General features: G+C 31.9%; 1 protein-coding gene across 1 annotated transcript in view; it reads right to left on the bottom strand.

The window, feature by feature from the left end:
• LOC114326474 (coiled-coil domain-containing protein 113) overlaps nt 1-20,327 on the bottom strand; it is a 28,249-nt gene extending 7,922 nt beyond the window's left edge. Inside the window, exons 1-3 of the mRNA XM_028274862.2 lie at nt 20,013-20,327; nt 16,218-16,380; nt 12,318-12,642 (exon numbers count right to left, since the gene is read on the bottom strand). Of these exons, the coding sequence (XP_028130663.2) occupies nt 12,318-12,642; nt 16,218-16,380; nt 20,013-20,261 (737 nt within the window). The 5' untranslated portion in view covers nt 20,262-20,327. The remainder of the gene's footprint in view (nt 1-12,317; nt 12,643-16,217; nt 16,381-20,012) is intronic.
• Nucleotides 20,328-20,983: the final 656 nt, after the last annotated feature.

A 20,983-nucleotide genomic window follows, 5' to 3' on the forward strand; every position in this document is an offset into this window, starting at 1 on the left:
CTACACCGCATATAAATTTATAATTTTTAATATTTTTTACTAATCATCGTGCTTTGACTTTAGTTTCTGAATTATTGTTGACGCCTTCTATTATTTCGAATAAGGCATTATGTATTTCACAAAATTGAAGTCTTAGAGGTTTCAATGCATATATTCGACTTAACCATCTATAAGTATATAACCATATAGTGGTACTCAACGGTTTTAGTGCTAGTTGTGAAACATGTTTTTTTCAGAACTTCCCAAGGCTTTGTAAAACCAGAAAAAAGTGTACAGTTCTTGTATAATACAAAAATAAGTTTGTTGTTTCTGTAGAAGAAGACGCTGCGTCATTTATGACTAAGGTGGCATGCGCAGGGCACGTAAAACGCCCTCGGATATTTTTCAAATATTCTGTTTTGCACACTCTTTCTTATTCCTTTCATATTAACCCCGTTATCATAACTTTGTCCTCTGAGCCGTTTTAAATCAAGAACTATTTTTTCCAAATTTGTCAAAATAAGGTCTGTTACCTTCACCAGTTAAATATTTTCGGCTGCCACTTGTTCCTAATATATACTTTTAATTATTGAATGGCTCAATTTGTATTTTGATTTTACTGATTATGCCGCCCCCTTGTGATGCCGCCTGATGCGGCTGCCTCACCGCATCATAGCAATGCACGGCCCTGCAAATTACTGATATCATCATCCACAGACATCCACATATACAAATTTTCATCTACATACAACCCACCATCACATTTCTACATATGGCTTTGCTCACCGTACCTTTTCAATCTGTCATTACCAAAATATAACACTCATCTTTAGTAAAACCAATTAAAGTCTAATTCTCTTTCTAGGTCTCGTTCATGTTCCTTTCCCACTAATTCCCTCACAGACATCTCATACCCCCAGCCCCTACTGTCATCATCCTATTACGATTTTGGTTTTTGGACCCTTAGGGATCCGGGCAGCCTGCGAAGCCTTTAAGAATTAGTCGCCTAAGTTTGAGCTTGTGCTTTCTTAATGATACATCCCCCAGATTATTTAAGACATTTTTACACCTTAGTCACCCCTATTGTGATTTCTAACACACTTACCCACATAAATTCCAACAGCTATCACAAATTCGATAACTTTAATCAACACAAAATTACTTTTTAAATCTTAGATCTCTCGATAATAAGGTTTTTTTACTGAATTTAGTTATTGAACACGAAACTTTTGTGTAATGTGGTTTGCCTAACTGCACTTACAGTATACGTGAATACATTTTAATTATAACAACTAGCTTAATGAATTCTGAATGATAATTTTCATGTTGTTACATCATTTCTAATTTTAACATGCTGTACACCTCAGTCTTAAATATGACAAGTTAATTTTTAACTTCCTGTGAAACTGCCATTTCTGTCTTGGCATCGTTCAGTGGTCCTATCCATCTCATTGTCACTTGCCGTCATACATTCAACATGTAAACAAGTCAAATCCACATCTCAGGTGTTACCTGGAGCAGATTAGCTTAATATTTTAAACATCCATACTTTATGTAGCTTTTTAAACCAATGTTTCCTAGACGGACTTCTTTTACTGGGCTTTGACCCTAATATTTTTGTTAAATACTATCTTGGTGGTTAGCATGTACATTGCACGTGAGTATAACTGATCATTTTTTCAACCCTAGTCAAAATTTCAATATCTTTGTATTATTTTATCAGATTATATTCATTTTAGGTAAGCACTGAAGATGACTGGTAAACCAGTCGAAAACTAGTTATGTGATTTTGGAGTGGCCCTTTTGAGGGTTTTTAAATATACCTTTTATACAGGATTTTACTGTTTTTTTTACAAGTAATTTGTAAAACGAAAAAAAAAAGATGCCAATATAGCTGAAAACGAGAGTAGACTATATGCTTAGAAAACTGGAAGTGGAGTACACCAAGTAGGACATCCGACCTCACAACTAATATACAAATTAAGTACGTAAATACAGAGAATGGGACTAAATATAAATATAGACAAAATAGTTCAGAATAGTGTTGCCCAAAATCGGTCTTGGTCTTGCAGTCTTGGTCTTGTTCTTGCGTTTTAGCAAGACCAAGACCAAGACCAAGACCGCCTTATTTTAGCAAGACCAAGACCAAGACTGACCGTGCAAGACTTGAGCAAGAACAAGACTAAGCCTGCGAGACTCTTGCGTCTTGCAGTTTGAGTGTCGTTTTATGGAATAATACAGGGTGTAACAAAAATACAGGTCATAAATTTAATCACATATTCTGGGACCAAAAATAGTTCGATTGAACCTAACTTACCTTAGTACAAATGTGCACATAAAAAAAGTTACAGCCCTTTGAAGTTACAAAATGAAATCGATTTTTTCCAATATATCAAAAACTATTGGATATTTTTTATTGAAAATGAACATGTGGCATTCTTAGGGCAGTAGTATCTTAAGAAAAAATTATAGTGAAATTTAGACACCCGATAAAAATTTTATGGGGGTTTGGTTCTTTTAAACCCCCCAAACTTTTGTGTACGTTTCAATTTGATTATAATTGTAGTACGATTAGTTAAACACAATGCTTTAAAAACTTCTTTGTCTCTTGGGTACTTTTTCGAAAAGTCAGTATTTGTCGAGATATTTTGCATATTATTTGTCAAATCCACCACATATTTGTATATGGCCACATATATGTTATGTTCATCTGGATATGGCTAAGTACGATTATGGAGACTTGATAATAATAGCAAAATTTATTTATGATGTAAATTTTTAGCTATATTTTGAACCATATTAAAAAAGAAGTCACATCTAAATAAAAGTGCCTTATCGAAAAAATACAAAGAAGCAAAAACGTTTTAATAACACTGTGTTTAACTAATGGTATCGCAGTAATAGTTTAATTGGAACGTTTAATTACACAACCATTTGGGAGGTTTAAAGGAACAAAACCCCCATAAAATCTCTACGTAAACATATTAGAAAAGAAGCCGCAACTCGATAAAAACTGCCTTGTCGAAAAAATACTAAGAACCAAAAAAGTTTTAAAAATATTGAATTTAACTAATAGTATCACAGTAATAATTTAATTGGCACGTACACAAAAGTTTGGATGGATTTAAGGGAATAAAACCCCCATAACATTTTTATGGGGTGCACAAATTTCACTGTAAATGCCACATGTCCATTTTCAATAAAAAATCTCTAATAGTTTTCGATATATTGGAAAAGATCGATTTTCATTTTGTAACTTCAAAGGGCTGTAACTTTTTTTATATGCATATTTGCACTAAGGTAAGTTAGGTTCATTAGAACTATTTTTGTTACACCCTGTATATTATGTTCGGGTATATGCTTAGAGACTATGAGATACAAAAAAATATGTAACAAAAATTCGGAAAATTGGATTTATTCGCATTATGAACAATACGATGAACATACATACCGAATTAAAAATATGAACACTTATTTATTGGATGCGTACTCAAAGGTCATAATAAATTATTATACAATGTAAAAATAAAATATTTCATTTTTCCTAATATCAGACGACGCCTTCGCTCTGAAATTAATTACAATTGAGCAATTGTCTAGATTTTGAGAATAGCAATCTTTCATAAAATAATCTTCTTGTGTTGTGTGTATAATAATATCGCATTGAAACTTAAAGAAGTATGTCGCCTATAAGGTGATAAAAACATAATACGAATACCATATCCAATATCCACTGTTTACAGTTATGGACAACCACTCAATTGTTTTTCCTTATCCATATCGTAAAGACTAAACGTCTACTTATAAACTGTTTGCAAGGTGTGCAATTAGATATTAGATCAATCGGCCAAACAAAATTTTTTGCTGAAAAAGCACGAGATAAGATAATGCCTGGCTACCCTGTATATAAAACCTTCAAATTTCAAAAAAAGAGATATTTGTTATTATATTATAAAAAGAGATATTGGCCGATGTGTGATTTTGCCATTGTTTTTTTATTGTTAATGAAGAACTTGAGAGGATGGGCGATCGTGCTGTATTAAAAACTAAAAAACAATGTTTTTTAAAATGAAATAAACAAATTACTTATCGACAACTAATAAATAAAGTTTAAACTTCAGTTTAGGCACTTCGAGATTTCGAAAATAATATTTTTTACTTGTGTTTTCGAGCCATGAAAATCGTCATTTTTCAATTTTTTTCAGTTCTAAATTGTTTATAACTCGGAAACGAATAACTTTAGACAAAAACTACAAAATACCTTTTTTGTTCCATATGATTCAAAGAAAATAAAATAAGTCAGCCGGGGCTGAAACAATTGATTTTTATAATTTGTTTAATTTTTTTTTAAATAAATATAGAAATAACTCAGAAATTACGGCATTTCGGTATAGGGTGTTCTATTCGAAATACGAAAGTTCAGTATATTTTCAAAAAAACGCAAGATCTGGCAACAATCTGTAATTACCACTATAATATCGGCCGCATTAGGAGACCATTAAGAAACAGACTGACTCCCGTGGGACATGGTAGATAGCCCAGTTAGTTAGAGTATAGGCAGGGATAGTTTAGATCGTGGGTTAAAACCCACCTAATGTGAGTTGTCTATTAATAAATAGCAATATGCTAGTGGGTAACTGCGAGACTTGCAAGACTCTTGCTGCAAGACCAAGACCAAGACCAAGACTGGGAGTGCAATACCAAGACCAATACCAAGACCAGGTGTACTGGTGCAAGACCAAGACCAAGACTGTCCAAGTCTCGTCTTGGTCTTGCATTTGGGCAACACTAGTTCAGAAGATGTGTGTTTCACTAAGTCAAGCAATCCGACACCTACAAGAATAATGATTGACGACCTAGAACCGGAAGGTGTGGACCCCTTCATATGCTTAGGCTGATGCCACATTATGCGTTTTGACCGGATGCGGTGAAAACGCATCCGTTTCCAACGCAACCGGACCGACCTGTCACACTATGCGTTTAGTCTGGTGCAGTTTGTAAGCGCGTACCGATATGACTCAAAACGCATCCGTTTTCAACGCAACCGGACCGATTTGTACATTATGCGTTTTCACCGGATGCGGCGGAAACGCATCCGGTCAAAACGCATAATGTGGCATCGGCCTTTAGGCTCGCTGCTAACTAAGGATAACAATGTCAGTGAAAAAATTAAAAGAAGAATAGTGCTTACCAATAAGTGTTACTATGGCTTAATACCCCAATCAGGGAACGCAAAATTTTATGAAAACCTCCAAAAAAATAAAGGAAGGATGAAAATTTGGGAATAGGTAGTAGTCTGGGCTGATTATCGGAGAATAGGCCATTTTTGGGAAAAGTTATTTACCAGCAATTTTATTGCTGGAATCGAATTATAAGATCCTATATATTAATAATATAGGTATGCAAAGTCCTCAGATAGTGTGCTACTTTTTTTATAAACAAAATGGCGCCCGAAAATCGTGTTTTTTTCAATTATTGCTCTATAAGTCCGAAGATTTTAATTTTACAACAAAAACTCTCAAATAAAAATTCACCGTGATTAAATTCTGCATAGAGACGTGTTTTTCCCGATCTGCTCCGATGAAAATTTTCCTCGGAAAATGCGGGTTTTCCCAACAAAATCTTTAATTTTCAAATAAACTTTTAGATAAGTAATTATCTACCAATATTTAAATAATTTGGTGACTTAAAAGCCTTCTTAGTTTAGATTATAGTTCCAGAAGCTGATGCAAATTAAACGAATATTTTAGCAACAATTCAATTGTTAATTAATAATTTACGGTCGCAATAATAACCAAAATAATTATGATACACTGATCAAACTTTGAAATCTTATAAACATGAGATGCCTTTTTAACATTTTGTCGACAAAATATAAATTTTTTATTTTTTTGCATAATCTTTAAATGTTTAAAAAAAATAGTTATAAACAAATTAACGTTTCTCAGAAAGTTTTTATTATGTTGTAATTTTAAAAAATAACTAAAATGCGCATTTCAAATATCTTGAAAATGAATGCTTTAAAACTTTTTTGCAATCATTTACAAAAAAGTTATGAAACAGCAAAATAAACATACGATTACTACGGTGTTTATATATATTTTTAATTCTTTCAAAGCGTAGAAGTGAGTATAATGTACAAGCTAATTATTTACAAAAAAATATCGATTATCAATTTAATGATTATATTTTAATTAAAGATTATAAATATATTTTTTTGTAATTTACACGCGCGAAAGTAGAATAATACAGCACTGTAGCTGAAATTTTCACTCGGAGCGACGACCGGCCGCGCGAGACGTACACTTTTATAAAAATAATATATGCTGCGTGTCAGTCGCTTCGAGTGAACATTTTAGCTCCGACTCTCTATCAGGCCTACTTTTGCGCTAAAAATTACAAAAAAAAGTATTTTTAATCTTTGATTAAAATATAACCATTGCACTAATTTTTGACATTCTTTGTGAGTAATTAGATTGTACCATAGACTCACTTTTAAGCTTTGAAACAATTAAAACAAATTATAAACAACGGAGATTTCGTATATTTATTTTGCTGTTTCATAACTTTTTTGCAAATGGTTGGAAAAAAATTTTAAAGCATTCATTTTCAAGACCTATGAAATACGCATTTTAAGTATTTTATAAAATTAGAATATAATAAACAATTTCTGAGGAATGTTAATTTTTTTATAACAATTTTTTTTAAACATTTAAGGATTATGCAAAAAAAATGAAAAATTTATATTTTGTTGACAAAATATTAAATAGGCATCACACCTTTATAATCTTTCTAAGATTGATCAATGTCTCATGATTATTTTGGTTGTTATTGCGACTGTAAATTTTTAATTAACAATTGAATTGTTGCTAAAATATTCGTTTCATTTTCACCGGCTGCTGAATTTATAATCTATACCAAGAAAGCTTTTATTTCACCAGGCTATATAATTATTGATAAATAATTATTGTCCCAAAAAATTTATTTGAAAATTCGAGATTTTGTTGGGAAAACCCACATTTTCCGAGGAAAATTTTCGTCGGAGCAAATCGGAAAAAACATACTTCTATGTAGAATTAAATTGGGGTGAATTTTTATTTGAGTGTTTTTGGTGTAAAGTTAAAATCTTCGGAGTTATAGAGCAATAATTGAAAAAAATACGATTTGTCGGCGCCATTTTGTTTATAAAAAAAAGTAGCACACTATCTGCGGACTTTGCATACCTATATTAATAATATATAGGATCTTATAATTCGATTCCAGCAATAAAATTGCTGGTAAATAACCTTTCTTTGTACTTTACTAATTAGACCAGCGTATTATAACTATTTTTTTTTCAAAATTTAAAGATTATGCAAAAAAAAGAAAAATTTATATTTTGTTGATAAAATATTAAATAAGCATCTCATCTTTATAATCTTTATAAGTTTGATCAATGTATCATGATTATTTTGGTTATTATTTCGATCGTAAATTGTTTACTAACAATTGAATTGTTGCTAAAATATTCGTTTAATTTTCACCGGCTTCTGGAATTACAATCTATACCAAGAAAGATTTGATGTCACTAAGTTATTTAATTATTGATTAATAATTACTTACCTAAAACTTTATTTGAAAATTAGAGTTTTTGTTAGGAAAACCCGCATTTTTCGAGGAAAATTTTCGTCGGAGCAAATCGTGAAAAACTTATCTCTATGCAGAATTTAATTGCAGTGAATTTTTGTTTGGGTGTTTTTGTTGTAAACTTAAAATCTTCGGAGTTATAGAGAAATAATTGAAAAAAATACGATTTGTCGGCGCCATTTTGTTTATAAAAAAAGTAGCACACTATCTGCGGACTTTGCATAACTATATTATTAATATATAGGATCTTATAATTCGATTCCAGCAATAAAATTGCTGGTAAACAACTTTTCCATGAATTTTGCTAATTAGCCCAGAGTAGTAGTTGAAATTGTGTATTATTATATAAGAAAAAGTTTACAATTCTACATCCCCTCCATTTTACAAAAATTAGAAAATACGGGGTAAAAAATTTTTTCTCGGGGGTGAAAAAATATACGTTCAAAATAAGTCCGGAATTGGATAAAATGACTAATTCTAAGTAACTTTTGTTCTATAGAGTTTTTTTACTAAGTCAATACTTTTCTAGTTATTTGCGAGTGAATGTGTTCATTTTTAACCAAAAAAAAATATTTTTGGACGGTTTTTCGGAGATAACTCAAAAAGTAAGCATTTGAGCGAAAAAATATTCTTAGTAAAAATATAGCTTATAAAAAACTGAAAAAAATGCTGTATGCGTGAGGTCTGCAGACCCAGTAGAAGCAGAGTTGTAGCTAATGAAATGTAGGTTCTTCTTCGTCAAATTCCAAATCGAATATTTCAATGTGAAATAACCAAAAAACAGAGCACTTTTCGGGGAAAATTCATTACAACTTTTTTAAAGTGTTTAAAAAAAGGTTTATTTTTGTTTTTTAAAAAAACTTCTAACATTAAAAGTAAGTGAGTTACGCTCAAAATATTGTTGGTCCCTTTTATTTTTTGGTAAAAAAATGGCGAAAATCACCAGCTTCTCAAATAAAATTAATCGTTACCGCTTTACAAGTTACTTTACTTATGTATTGTTTATATTACCTATCTATAAGTTTCATTGGTTCAAAGTGCTCAGTTTTGAAAAAAATTGGGTTTAAAATAAAACATTTTTTTTAATTTTGAAAAAAATCGTAATTGTTTATGGAATTAACTTAAAAATTTGGAATACCAAAAATCTCAAAGAGTAATAAATGTACGTTTTGCTTTTCTGAATATTTTTGATTTTTTGTTTTCTTGTTAGACAAAAATTGGTTATGCTATGGCTGTTCAAAATTTGCCTAAACTCGTGATTAGTTACTCGTTCAAGCCATTTTAACTAGAGCTTTTTCAAAACGAAGCACCTTGAACAGATGAAACTTACAGATCATATAAATAAGTAACTTAAGAAGTGGTAGTGTTAAAATATGTGATGCTAGTTAGGGGGTGATTTTTTTCGAGATTTCGCGATTTTTTTACCAAAAAATTAAAGGGACCAACAATATTTTGAGCGTAATTCACTTACTTTTAATATTATAAATTTTTTTAAAGAACAAAAATAAACCTTTTTTTAAACACTTTAAAAAAGTAAAAATGAATTTTCCCCTAAAAGTGCTCCGTTTTGGGTTATTTCATATTGAAATATTCGATTTGGAATTTGACGAAGAAGAACCTACTTTTTATTAGCTGCAACTCTGCTTCTACTGGGTCTACAGACCTCATGTATACACCATTTTTTTCAATTTTTTATGGGCTATATTTTTGCTGAGAATATTTTTTTCGCTAAAATATTTACTTTTTGAGTTATCTCAGAAAAACCGTCCAAAAACATGTTTTATTTTGTTAAACATGAACATATTCACTCGCAAATATCTCGAAAAGTATTGACTTGTGTCAGTGAGAAAACTCTATAGAAGAAAAGTTGTTTAGAATTAGTTATTCTATCCAATTTCGGTCTTATTTTGAATGTATTTTTTTTTTATCTTCGAGGGGGGGGGTTTCCCCTCCATTTTTGTAAAATGGAGGGGGTGTAGAATCGCAAACTTTTTCTTATATAATAATAGACAATTTCAACTACCTATTCCCAAATTTTCATCCTTCCTTTATTTTTTTTTGGGTCAGATTGTTCTTTGATCGGGCTATAAGAAGACAGATGACTTCAAAAATACCTAGAAAATTTAAATTGACTGTCTACAAAATACTAATAAGACCAGTGATAACATATGGCTCAGAAACTTGGTCACTTACACAGAATAACCAAGAACTGCTCAAACGTTTTTTTCAAACGGCTTCGTTGTAAAATTCATTGAGGTAGCACGCATTAGATGGATAGGGCATGTAATCATGCGAGAGGAAGATGCCATAGTCACAAAAGTTTTTAACCGTAGAGGGCCGATAGGACAACTAGCAAGAGGGAGACCGAGACAACTTAGAGAATGATTTAAAATCTATTGGACTTAGAGCATGGAGAAGAGTTGCCAGAGACAGGGGGGAATGGAGGATTGTTCTGAAGAATGCTTTGGCTCATAGAGCGGTAACGCCACTGATGATGATGAAGTACTTAATTGCAGAAAAAAACAAGGAAGAAGAAATACAGTCCAGGATTAGCCAAGCAAGCAGGGGCGTAACAGAGGCCCCCGCAGCATGAAGCTTGCGGGGAGGCCCCAATATATCAGGGGTCCCTTGTCGTCTAACATATTATGTAAAAATATGTCATTGATATATTTTTTAAGCATGCATACGCAACGTTTTTCAGCAGTGCCTGGAAATTTTCAAAAACTTCCCTCGATTCGATTTAGCAAACTATGCAGAAAAACGTCCAACCAAAATCGCTTAATCTAAAAACGTTATCGATGACTAGGTGGTCATCCAGATTACAAACTGTGGTTGGTGTAAAGCAAAACTACATGACAATTTTAAAAACATTGTCTACACACAACAAAAACATTGTAAAATAATATTAACTACCACAGATCGTGAGTAGAGAATGACAACTAATAATTACGGAACAGTTTGAATTTGTCTTCCCATCTATTTTAGAAAATAAAGTACTACTTTTACATTACAACTGAATTTTTATCAAATCTTTAGACAAAACTATACGTCATTTTTACAAGAATCCAAAGATTTTGCTACTAATTGTGGCTTTCCCTGTACTTTTAAAATCAAAAGGTTTGGTAGAGTTAAGAAGCATTTTGATGAATTATAGGCATGTTTTTCGGAAATCTCGATGCAGTCATTGAACAAATTCAAGCTGGATTTATAAGTATGTACAAAGCGAACAACGATTTTAAAGTCTTACATCCTAGAAGTGGATATCTTTTCAAATCAGATCCAGAAGTTTTTGCAGGAGTCAGTAAATTAGTTGCTGCTTTACTGCAATTTGTTAGAAAATCCTTGAGGACATAGTTGGAATCGGCGAACTTTAGTATTTATGATGCAGCCAAAATTATTCTTATAGATTTTCATTGCACTAGTGCTTGCATCTTGCATACCAGAATTGTGTCATGCGTACATTTTGTTTTCAACTTTACCCGTCACGACCACTAGTTCAGAGAGATATCTTTCTGAGCTTAAATTAATAAACCCATATCTTTGTAGTACAATGTTAGAATTTCTCTAGCGCTACAAGTATTGAAAATGAAGTTGCCCATCAGATAGATATTAATAAAATAATTGTAGATATATTCGCTGATAGTAGTGCACGAAGAAAGTTGTTCATCTCATAGAATAATTCTATGTAATTTTGTAATAATTTAAAGAGTGTAGGCGCAAAATTTCGGACTAATGATTTTTAAATGCATTTATTTTTAATAACTTTATAAGCAGAATGAAAGATTACATTATTACCGAGGGCTGAAAGTGAAAGAATAAACAAAAAGTTTCTTTTGAATGGGATATTTGAAATTAAAAATTATACTAAATTTTCTCTTTTTTTACCCCTGTAACTTACCGAGTTAAACATTATAGAAGTTTTCGGGGACTTTCGGTTCTCCGTAATAATGTAATCTTTCATTCTGCGTTTTAATTTTTTAAAAATACTAGTTTTCTCAGGATTCGAAAAAAATGAATGTATATATTTAAAAAGCATTGGCACGAAATTTTGCGATTACGCTCTTAATTTTTGTTCTATTTTATTCTCTACTAATAAAGTTGTTGTAAATGATAGTTCTATACCAATAAAGTTGTTATAAACAGTGCACAAATACACTAATATGTATACGTTTTTGTTACACAAGTCGCATTTAATAATTTTTTAAAGTTTTCAATTCCGCGGGGGGGCCCCGACGGAGTTTGTTACGCCACTGCAAGCAAGATCAGCTACTAGACAGCTACACGGACTATTGAAGAATAATAAAATAACAAAAGAAAAAAAAGAAGAGTTTTTAAAACAATAATAGAAAGTATTGGGTTGTATGGCGCCGAACTCTGGGAAATAAATCAAAGAAATAAATCAATAATTAACTTCATGGAAATGAAATATTTGAGACCATATTGCCTGTTCACTAGACTTGATAGGATGAGGAACGAAGATATTAGGAGATAAATACAGACGCAGATAGGAGACGCCTGCAGATAATGCTTGAAAATAGATGGTAAAAAAGATAGAACAATGGATTCTGCCTACTTGAAGGAAATGAGGTAGACCAAGATGGTCCTGGGGGCAAGACGCAATGATTCAATTTAAACTCTGAAGATTGCTTCGGCAGAAAACGCTGAGAATTAAAGATAATACATGAAGTAACATTAAATACGTCTATACAAACCTAATCCATTTTTCTGCGGGTATTCTTTGTGTTAGCTTATCTAAGCCTTGAGTAACCACGAGATGTTCAAAAACATTTCTGGTGTCAATAATATCAGTTTCTCGCATCTTAAATTCTTGAAGATCTGACATTATATTCCGTTTTAATCTAAGAGACTTTTTGACAAAATGATCAAGACTTTGTTGCGTTTCTTCTATAGCCTTTACAATCATGTCCGTTCTCGTAGAGATATTTATTTTTGGACCACGACCTTCCATTAAGTTGTTAATACTTGGTAGAGAACCCATAATCATACTCTTTCTACTAGATCCTCCAAGACTGCCAACTAAAATGCGATGAAAATTATGTGTTATAAAGGATAGATTCGTCTCGAAATTAAAATTATTTCATATCATTGCGCCAACTCCGAATTTTGATTATTGACGGCGTAAATTTATATAAATAAATCTAAAATCAAATGGGTATGTAAATACACAATACATATACAGTAATGAGCGCGCAGATAACTAGCAAAATTAAAAAAAAAAGATTAAATTAAAAAAATCTACTATCTAAAATAATCTAATAACTAAAAAAAATACAAAAAAATAAAAAAAATAAAGAAAAAAAAATCACTAAGAGGGATTTAAACCTCCGAGGGGTTGAACCGGGTTGACATCTTATCGTAGTGACAAAAAAAACAAAACAAAAAAACAAAAAAAAATACAAAAAAGAATGTATTTGTTTTAAATAATTAACATTATTATTTCTATTTGTAAAATTTATACACTATATGTTCTTGATAAACATTAAGTATAATATATTTATAATATTTATTAACATAGTATGTACCGGGTGTCCCAATAAGAATGGCGCTCGGCCATATCTCAGGAACCGTTTATATTACAGCTTTGGGAAAAAAATTTTATAACAAAAGTTGCCTCGAGAAAAGCCTGGAAATTATTTTCATAATTGTAAGTCCACCGCTAGAGGGCGTAATTGAATATCAAAAATTAAAAAAATCCAAATTTTACAAAATTTGCTAATGAAAGGGCACTGGAAATCCGATTATCGTATTCTTCATAAAATTCTGCGCATATTTTATTTCACAAGTTTAAGCCTACCTGTGCAAATAAGAGGTGGGGGTGAGTGGGAACCTTGTTATGAAAAAATCGCTGTAAGTCCGGTTCTGCTTAATCGATTTTTGCAAACTTGGTCTTGTTGAAAATACCTCTTTTTCGTCAATGTAATATGTAGCTATAATTTGGAAACAGCCTATTACGTAATATGCCGGCTAGGAGGCGCTATTTATTTTCTTTTTAAAAATCTAGTTTTCTTTGGAAAATATTAAATACAAGTATGTATTTTTTTCCTGTGTTACAAAATTAGACCAAATTAGCAACAGAATACCGAAAATCGCATGTCTATACCTTTTTTCTATCTCGAGATATCTTAAGAAACGTGTAAATTTTAAACATAACTGTTGCTGCCATATAAGTGGAAATATATAGAAGCAAGTAGTGTGCTATGGAAAAAAACAAAGAAACATTTTCCAGATGTCACCGTATATAATAAATCAAAACGAATTATGAAAAACTCTACTACTGGGGTGACGTCTTTGGGGATATTTCATTGCATATATTCTAGCCGCAACAGTTGCATTTCTTATGCATTCAAAGAATGTGGCTATCATGTCAAATGCTTCTTAGTTTGTAAGAATCATCTTGAATTTCACTCTGTATAAATTTTATATAAAATTTAATAGAAACAAACCGCAACAAACTATCAATGAACAAATTTTTATGTTTTACCGATTTGACACATAATTTGACACATGATGACTTTTTGAAGTTAATACTTCTAATAGTTCTATTTTTGATTCCACTTTGACTTCCTAACTTAGTTTACCGGTGACAATAACAGTTATTTATTTATCTTAGTTGGGAATAGGATAATTGATATTAAAATATAATGAAATAAAAATTAAAAATTTGTGTAGGAAATCTGACGTTTTTACATTTTCTATCATCGAGAGAAAAGCAAATGCGCGGAGGCAACAATTCATAAAAATTTACATATTAACGCTATTTTTTGTATTATTTTAAGTATTAAAATTAGTGTAATATTTAAATAAAAATAAAATTAAACTGTCTAAAAAGGTATTTATTTCGTTAAAATTATAATAATAGAAGTATAACTTCTTACTCGCGTACAAAGTGCACACACTCTTTTTTTGTTATATTTTATAGTGTTATTTGTCTTATTGTTGTTTTGATTCATTATATACGGTGACATCTGGACAATGTTTCTTTGTTTTTTCCATAGCACACTACGTGTTTCTATATATTTCCACTTATATGACAGCAACAGTTATATTTAAAATTTACACGTTTCTTAAGATATCTCGAGATAGAAAAAAGGTATCGACATGCGGTTTTCAGTATTCTGTTGCTAATTTGGTCTAATTTTGTAATACAGGAAAAAAAATACATACTTGTATTTAATATTTTTCAAAGGAAACTAGATTTCTAAAAAAAATAAATAGCGCCTTCTAGCCGGCATATTACGTAATAGGCTGTTTACAAATGATAACTATTACATTGACGAAAAAGAGCTGTTTTCAACAAGACCAAGTTTGTAAAAGTCGATTAAGCAGAACCGGACTTACACCGATTTTTTCATAATAAGGTTCCCACTCACAAAATTGTATGAAGAATACGATGATTGGATTTCCAGTGCCCTTTCATTAGGCAAATTTTGTAAAATTTCGACTTTTTAATTTTTGATATTCAATTACGCCCTCTAGCGGTGGACTTACAATTATGAAAATAATTTCCAGGCCTTTCTCGGGGCAACTTTTGTAATAAATTTTTTTTTCCCAAAGCTGTAGTATAAACGGTTCCTGAGATATGGCCGAGAGCCATTCTTATTGGGACACCCGGTACCTACATTAGCTGTAATGAGTAGGTAAAATAAGAAGTAAAATATTGTAATATTATTATAATAACCATGTTTTACTAATTGGCAATATCTTTAATACATTTACTTTTGATTGAGACTGGCTGAGTGACTATAGTCCGAGCAAAAAAACACTGGCAAAATAACGCGAAAGATGGAAAAGCTAATTAAGTTGTGAGGTAAAAAGAAATGAAACTAGTGGAGGTGGGAATCTTAGCGATAAAAACATAAATAAACTTACATTCTATTTATTGTTTCCCACCTTTAGACGTATCAGAGGAGTATGTCTACTAAAACTGTGGCTGTCATAGAGGCGGTTGCCAAACTCGTCCGATACGTCTAAAGGTGGGAAACAATAAATAGAATGGTTGTTATTTTTATAGCTAAATTTCCCACCTCCGCTAGTTTCATTTCTTTTTACTTAATTAGGTTTTGCATCTTTTGCGTTATTTTGCCGGTTATTAGCGCACTTATCACTGCAGAGAGAGAAAAGAGATTTTGTGAAAACCCACTTCATAAATCTTTTTGCATGTGTTAAGGTCTCTTATCTTATACAGTTGAGTCCGGGAATATTTACCCGTGCGTCATCATTTAAAGCATACGAAATAAGTCGATGATAAGTCGGAAATTGAAATTTACTAAACGCAACAGCAAGTCACTTACTGTCACTTGCTGTTGCGTTTAGTAAATTTCAATTTCCGAGTTATCATCGACTTATTTCGTATGCTTTAAATGATGACGCACAGGTAAAGATTCCCGGACTCAACTGTAGATACTAATGACAATACATTTCCAGTGACGCACCACAAAATAACGGTCCATCTCAATTACTGACCTAATTGAGCTGGCAATGGAATAAGAAAGGGGGTTCCCTGGGCCCTCAACACTCAATCTGGGCGGTCATGACTGAAGATGGAGTAAGAGAGAGATAGAGAGTAATGGCACGATTACTAAACTATTTACCTGTTGATGATCTGCTCGTTGCAGACATCAGAGAACTTGACTTCATAGCTAGTGTAGTTTGTTTCGTGGCCAATGATAGAGCATAATTGATCATTGTATCCAATCCATCTAATGCTGATGGACTATAGTTTTTGAGGAAGTCCATAAACACTGCATTTTCTAGCTACAAAATAAGTTAGAGCAATAAGAAATTAAATTTTCTATTCTCTATTTATCGTTACCTATATAAAAAGTCTTAATGTCAAGAAAGAAACAGAAATGATAGCGAATCTAATACGAAATGAAGATACTGAAGAAAAACAGAAGCTTTAAAAAATATCCAGGATCCCAGAAGAATACACTGCCTTCACGAAAAATTACAGGAAAAAAGAATTGATAACGCGTCTATAATTCCAGACGAATGGAGAAGCAGTATATTACTTACTTGTTTCCAAGTGAGAAACAAAAACAAAGGAGACCTTGAAAAATGAATTGATAATGCGTCTATAATTCCAGACGAATGGAGAAGCAGTATATTACTTACTTGTTTCCCAGGGAGAAACAAAAACAAAGGAGACCTTGAAAAATGAATTGATAACGCGTCTATAATTCCAGACGAATGGAGAAGCAGTATATTACTTACTTGTTTCCAAGTGAGAAACAAAAACAAAGGAGACCTTGAAAAATGAATTGATAACGCGTCTATAATTCCAGACGAATGGAGAAGCAGTATATTACTTACTTGTTTCCAAGGGAGAAACAAAAACAAAGGAGACCTTGAAAAATGAATTGATAACGCGTCTATAATTCCAGACGAATGGAGAAGCAGTATATTACTTACTTGTTTCCAAGGGAGAAACAAAAACAAAGGAGACCTTGAAAAATGAATTGATAACGCGTCTATAATTCCAGACGAATGGAGAAGCAGTATATTACTTACTTGTTTCCAAGGGAGAAACAAAAGCAAAGGAGACCTTGAAAAATGAATTGATAACGCGTCTATAATTCCAGACGAATGGAGAAGCAGTATATTACTTACTTGTTTCCAAGGGAGAAACAAAAACAAAGGAGACCTTGAAAAATGAATTGATAACGCGTCTATAATTCCAGACGAATGGAGAAGCAGTATATTACTTACTTGTTTCCAAGGGAGAAACAAAAGCAAAGGAGACCTTGAAAAATGAATTGATAACGCGTCTATAATTCCAGACGAATGGAGAAGCAGTATATTACTTACTTGTTTCCAAGGGAGAAACAAAAACAAAGGAGACCTTGTTTCCTCGTTCATAAGGACCTATTTTAATCGTTTAATTTGTGTGAATCTGTATATAATCTAGTTTTACTATAGATTAGTAGTACTAATCTACTATGAGGCTGCTCCACATCCCCTATACCCTGTTCAAAATATTCCTAAAGATAATCCTCAAACCATGGAAAAGAAAGTGCGAAGGAATGGGTATACCGTAAGGAAAGAATACCTATATGTTCTAAGTTTTGCTGATGACCAAATAGTGATCGCACAAGACGTATAGTGAGAAGACAGGCACAAGAATATACAAAGGATGGGATGGAAATAAACTTAAAGACAATTGAATATCAACAATACGACAATGACAAACGAATAACAACGGAGAATACAGAAATAAAACAGCTGGAAATAGACGAAGGTAAACAAATCAAAGGAAGAGATAAGTCCAAGCATTTAGGTTTCATGTTTCAGGTTTCATAATATCAAACAAATGAATAAAGGAAGAAGATATAAAAAATAGACTAGGATAAACAAAAAACCGCATACGAATATTGAACCCGTACTGTGGGATAAGAACATCAGTATAAAAACAAAAAGAATAATATATTGTTATATAATTTTTATGGGAAAAATTTAGAAAATTAATTTATGTCAAAGACCACGAGATCATAGATTTTCATCGCCCTGTATATGGCCAAAAATTGTAAATAGTATAATTTAGACAATAAGCAGTGTTTCGTGGAAAGTGGAAATCGTTCAGTATTAAGGATTCTATGGACGGACTTATACAATTAATACGGTCGTATTAGAAATTATGTACATGTATTCGGTTTGAAGTGAACAAGAGGACGTTTATAAATGCTTCTTAGAAGGAAAGACGGTAAACACAATTGTTGAGTTTTAGAATATCGGGTTTTTATAGCATGTAGAAAAACAAAAGTAATTTTGGTATCTCCTGGAATTTGACGAAACGGAAAAGTTGTATACAAAAATAATTTGTTCTTCAGAAATGAAAGTAGGGATGTAATATGTAGAGAGGATGTTTTGTGATTGGCGAGAGAGACGGATGGAGGGAGAATAGAGTGTTTGAGTCTGAATTTGAGGAGGAAAAAAGTTTCACTCTGTAATGAAGATCTGAAGAGAGCAGTCCAGTTTGAAAAGTAAGAAGTCTGTGTAAAGTGGTGAAGTTGGTGGCCGTATAAGCAGAATCGTGTTGAAACGAAAACGTTGATCGAGTTGAGAAGTTCAATCTCCTCGTGTCCGAAGAGGTTCCTGTTTCTGTCTGGAACGAGTAGCCGGTTGGTATCAATTTGCACAAGATATCGAGCAGAGAGAAAACTGAGGAGAGATTTCGAGCGAGTGCTGTTGTGTGTTTGTGAAGCAGTTTGGACGAGAAGGATCGTTGCAGCCTCCGAGGAGCACGTGTGAGAGAAACGAGGACTACACAATCCAAGAGAAGAAGTAAAGAAAAGAAAAAAAAAAGGTTATTCAGATTATTTGTGAAAAGGACAGAGTTATTTTATATCACATACCATATTTGTTTATTTTTTATTGAACAGTTCTACAGCAGCATTTACTCATTCATAAATTCAAAGAAGAAATAATTAATCTATTCAAAAGGTGAAGAGTAAATTTTGTTTTTTTTATATAATAGTAAGAACAGTCTAACGAATTTTTTAAATAAATATTTTGTTAAAAAAAGGAGATAGCAGAATTAAAGATTATTATTTTTATTATTATTAGATGAGAAATAGTTGCAACAAAATTGAATTTTAGCATACATTTAAATCTTATATTTATGGTATATTGGATATATAAATAATATTTATAGAATTTATATGACATTGAGTATATTTATTTTCCCTGTTCTGTCCTGTATGAAGTAAGCAACTAGAGATACTAGAAGCCAGAAGCCACAAACTAAAGGTAATACATTAATATAATTTAGCCCTGAGAATAAATTTTATTGGAAAGTTTTATTTAATTTTGGTTTTGTCTCCATAAGAAATAATTAAAATAATTAACTAATTAATCAAAATAAGAATATGCTGATCAATCTCATAACAGAGAGAAAATACAGAGCCTAACAATATATACAACATCATGATAATAATGATCCTCAATTATGGGTCTCTCAATAATTAGTAAAAATTGGACAATAAATTAGACCACCAAAAACAAAATAAGAACAGTAGAGATGAAATTCCTAAGGAGAAGCTGCAGAGTAATAAGAAGGGATAGCATAAATAACAGAGATTAAGAAAAGAATGGGAATGGACTAAGATATAATAGACTAAATCGAATAGAAAAGATTAACCTGGTACGGACAGGACAGAAGAGCAGACCAAAATCATTGGATAAACAGAAAACAGAGTAGAGCTCGATAGGAAGAATGAAGAGAGGCAGACCAAGGAGATCTTTCAGAGATGAAGTGGAAGATGCAAGGAAAAAAGAAATCTGCAGGAAGTGAACTGGCAAAAAAACAGAGCTAGAGAGAACGGTTGAGTGAAGGAATACAGTAAAAACTGTGGAAACCCTTATGACTATAGATTAAAAATAAAAATAACCTGAAGATGTCTGTTTTCATCCTCCATATTATTGACAAGATCTACTAACTGTTGGTATGTTAATTCATCGAGAGGATCTTTAGGTTGTTGTACAGGCTGTTCTTGTTGTTCTTGTTCTTGCTCTTCTTCCACTTGTTCTGCATTTTCAGAACTCTCAGAGGTCGTATCTGTATCTTCACTAAGTAACTCTATTTCACTTGTTTCGTCAATTACAGCCTCTTCTACTTCTTCTATATCTTTTTCGGTCATTGTATTTATGTAACAGTTAGTAAATAAATAAATAAAGAAAAATATTCTGACAGCTTTTCAAAAATTGACAAATAAAATGTCAGCAGACTAAACAGTCAACTGATTTTTCATCAGCGGTCTATTTGACGGTACATATTATTATTAAGTACTATACAGTGATGAACGCGCTAATAACCGGAAAAATAACGCAAAAGATAGAAAACATAATACATTGCGAAAGAAAAAGAGATGAAACTAGTGGAGGTGGAAATTATCGTTATAAACGTATAAATTAACATTACATTACATATTTTCCCACCTTTAGACGTATCAGAGGAGTATGACAACTGTCACTGTGACAGTAGAATTTTATAAAATACTCCTGTCACAGACGTCTAAAGGTGGGAAACTACGTAATGAAATGTTAATTATGTATACGCTTATAACGATAATTTCCACCTCCACTAGTTTCATTTCTTTTTGTTTCACAATGTATTATAGACCAGGGCGCATCTGTAAAAATATTAGTACATTTGGACGTTGAGAGGCGACTCAAACTTTTTTGCAGAAATTGCTTGAACATAACTCAAATAATAATATTTGAGTTATCCTCCCTCTCAAAAAGGTCCGGAACATTGTTTAAATAATTAAAATGTCAAAAATGAAGGATAAATTCGATTTTTTTCTTCGTTTTTTGATTATAACTTTAAAAGTGTTCATTTCCGAGAAAATTTGTACTAACA

This window comes from Diabrotica virgifera, chromosome 2 (assembly GCF_917563875.1).
Source record: "Diabrotica virgifera virgifera chromosome 2, PGI_DIABVI_V3a".
In the NCBI taxonomy this organism is placed as follows: domain Eukaryota; kingdom Metazoa; phylum Arthropoda; class Insecta; order Coleoptera; family Chrysomelidae; genus Diabrotica; species Diabrotica virgifera.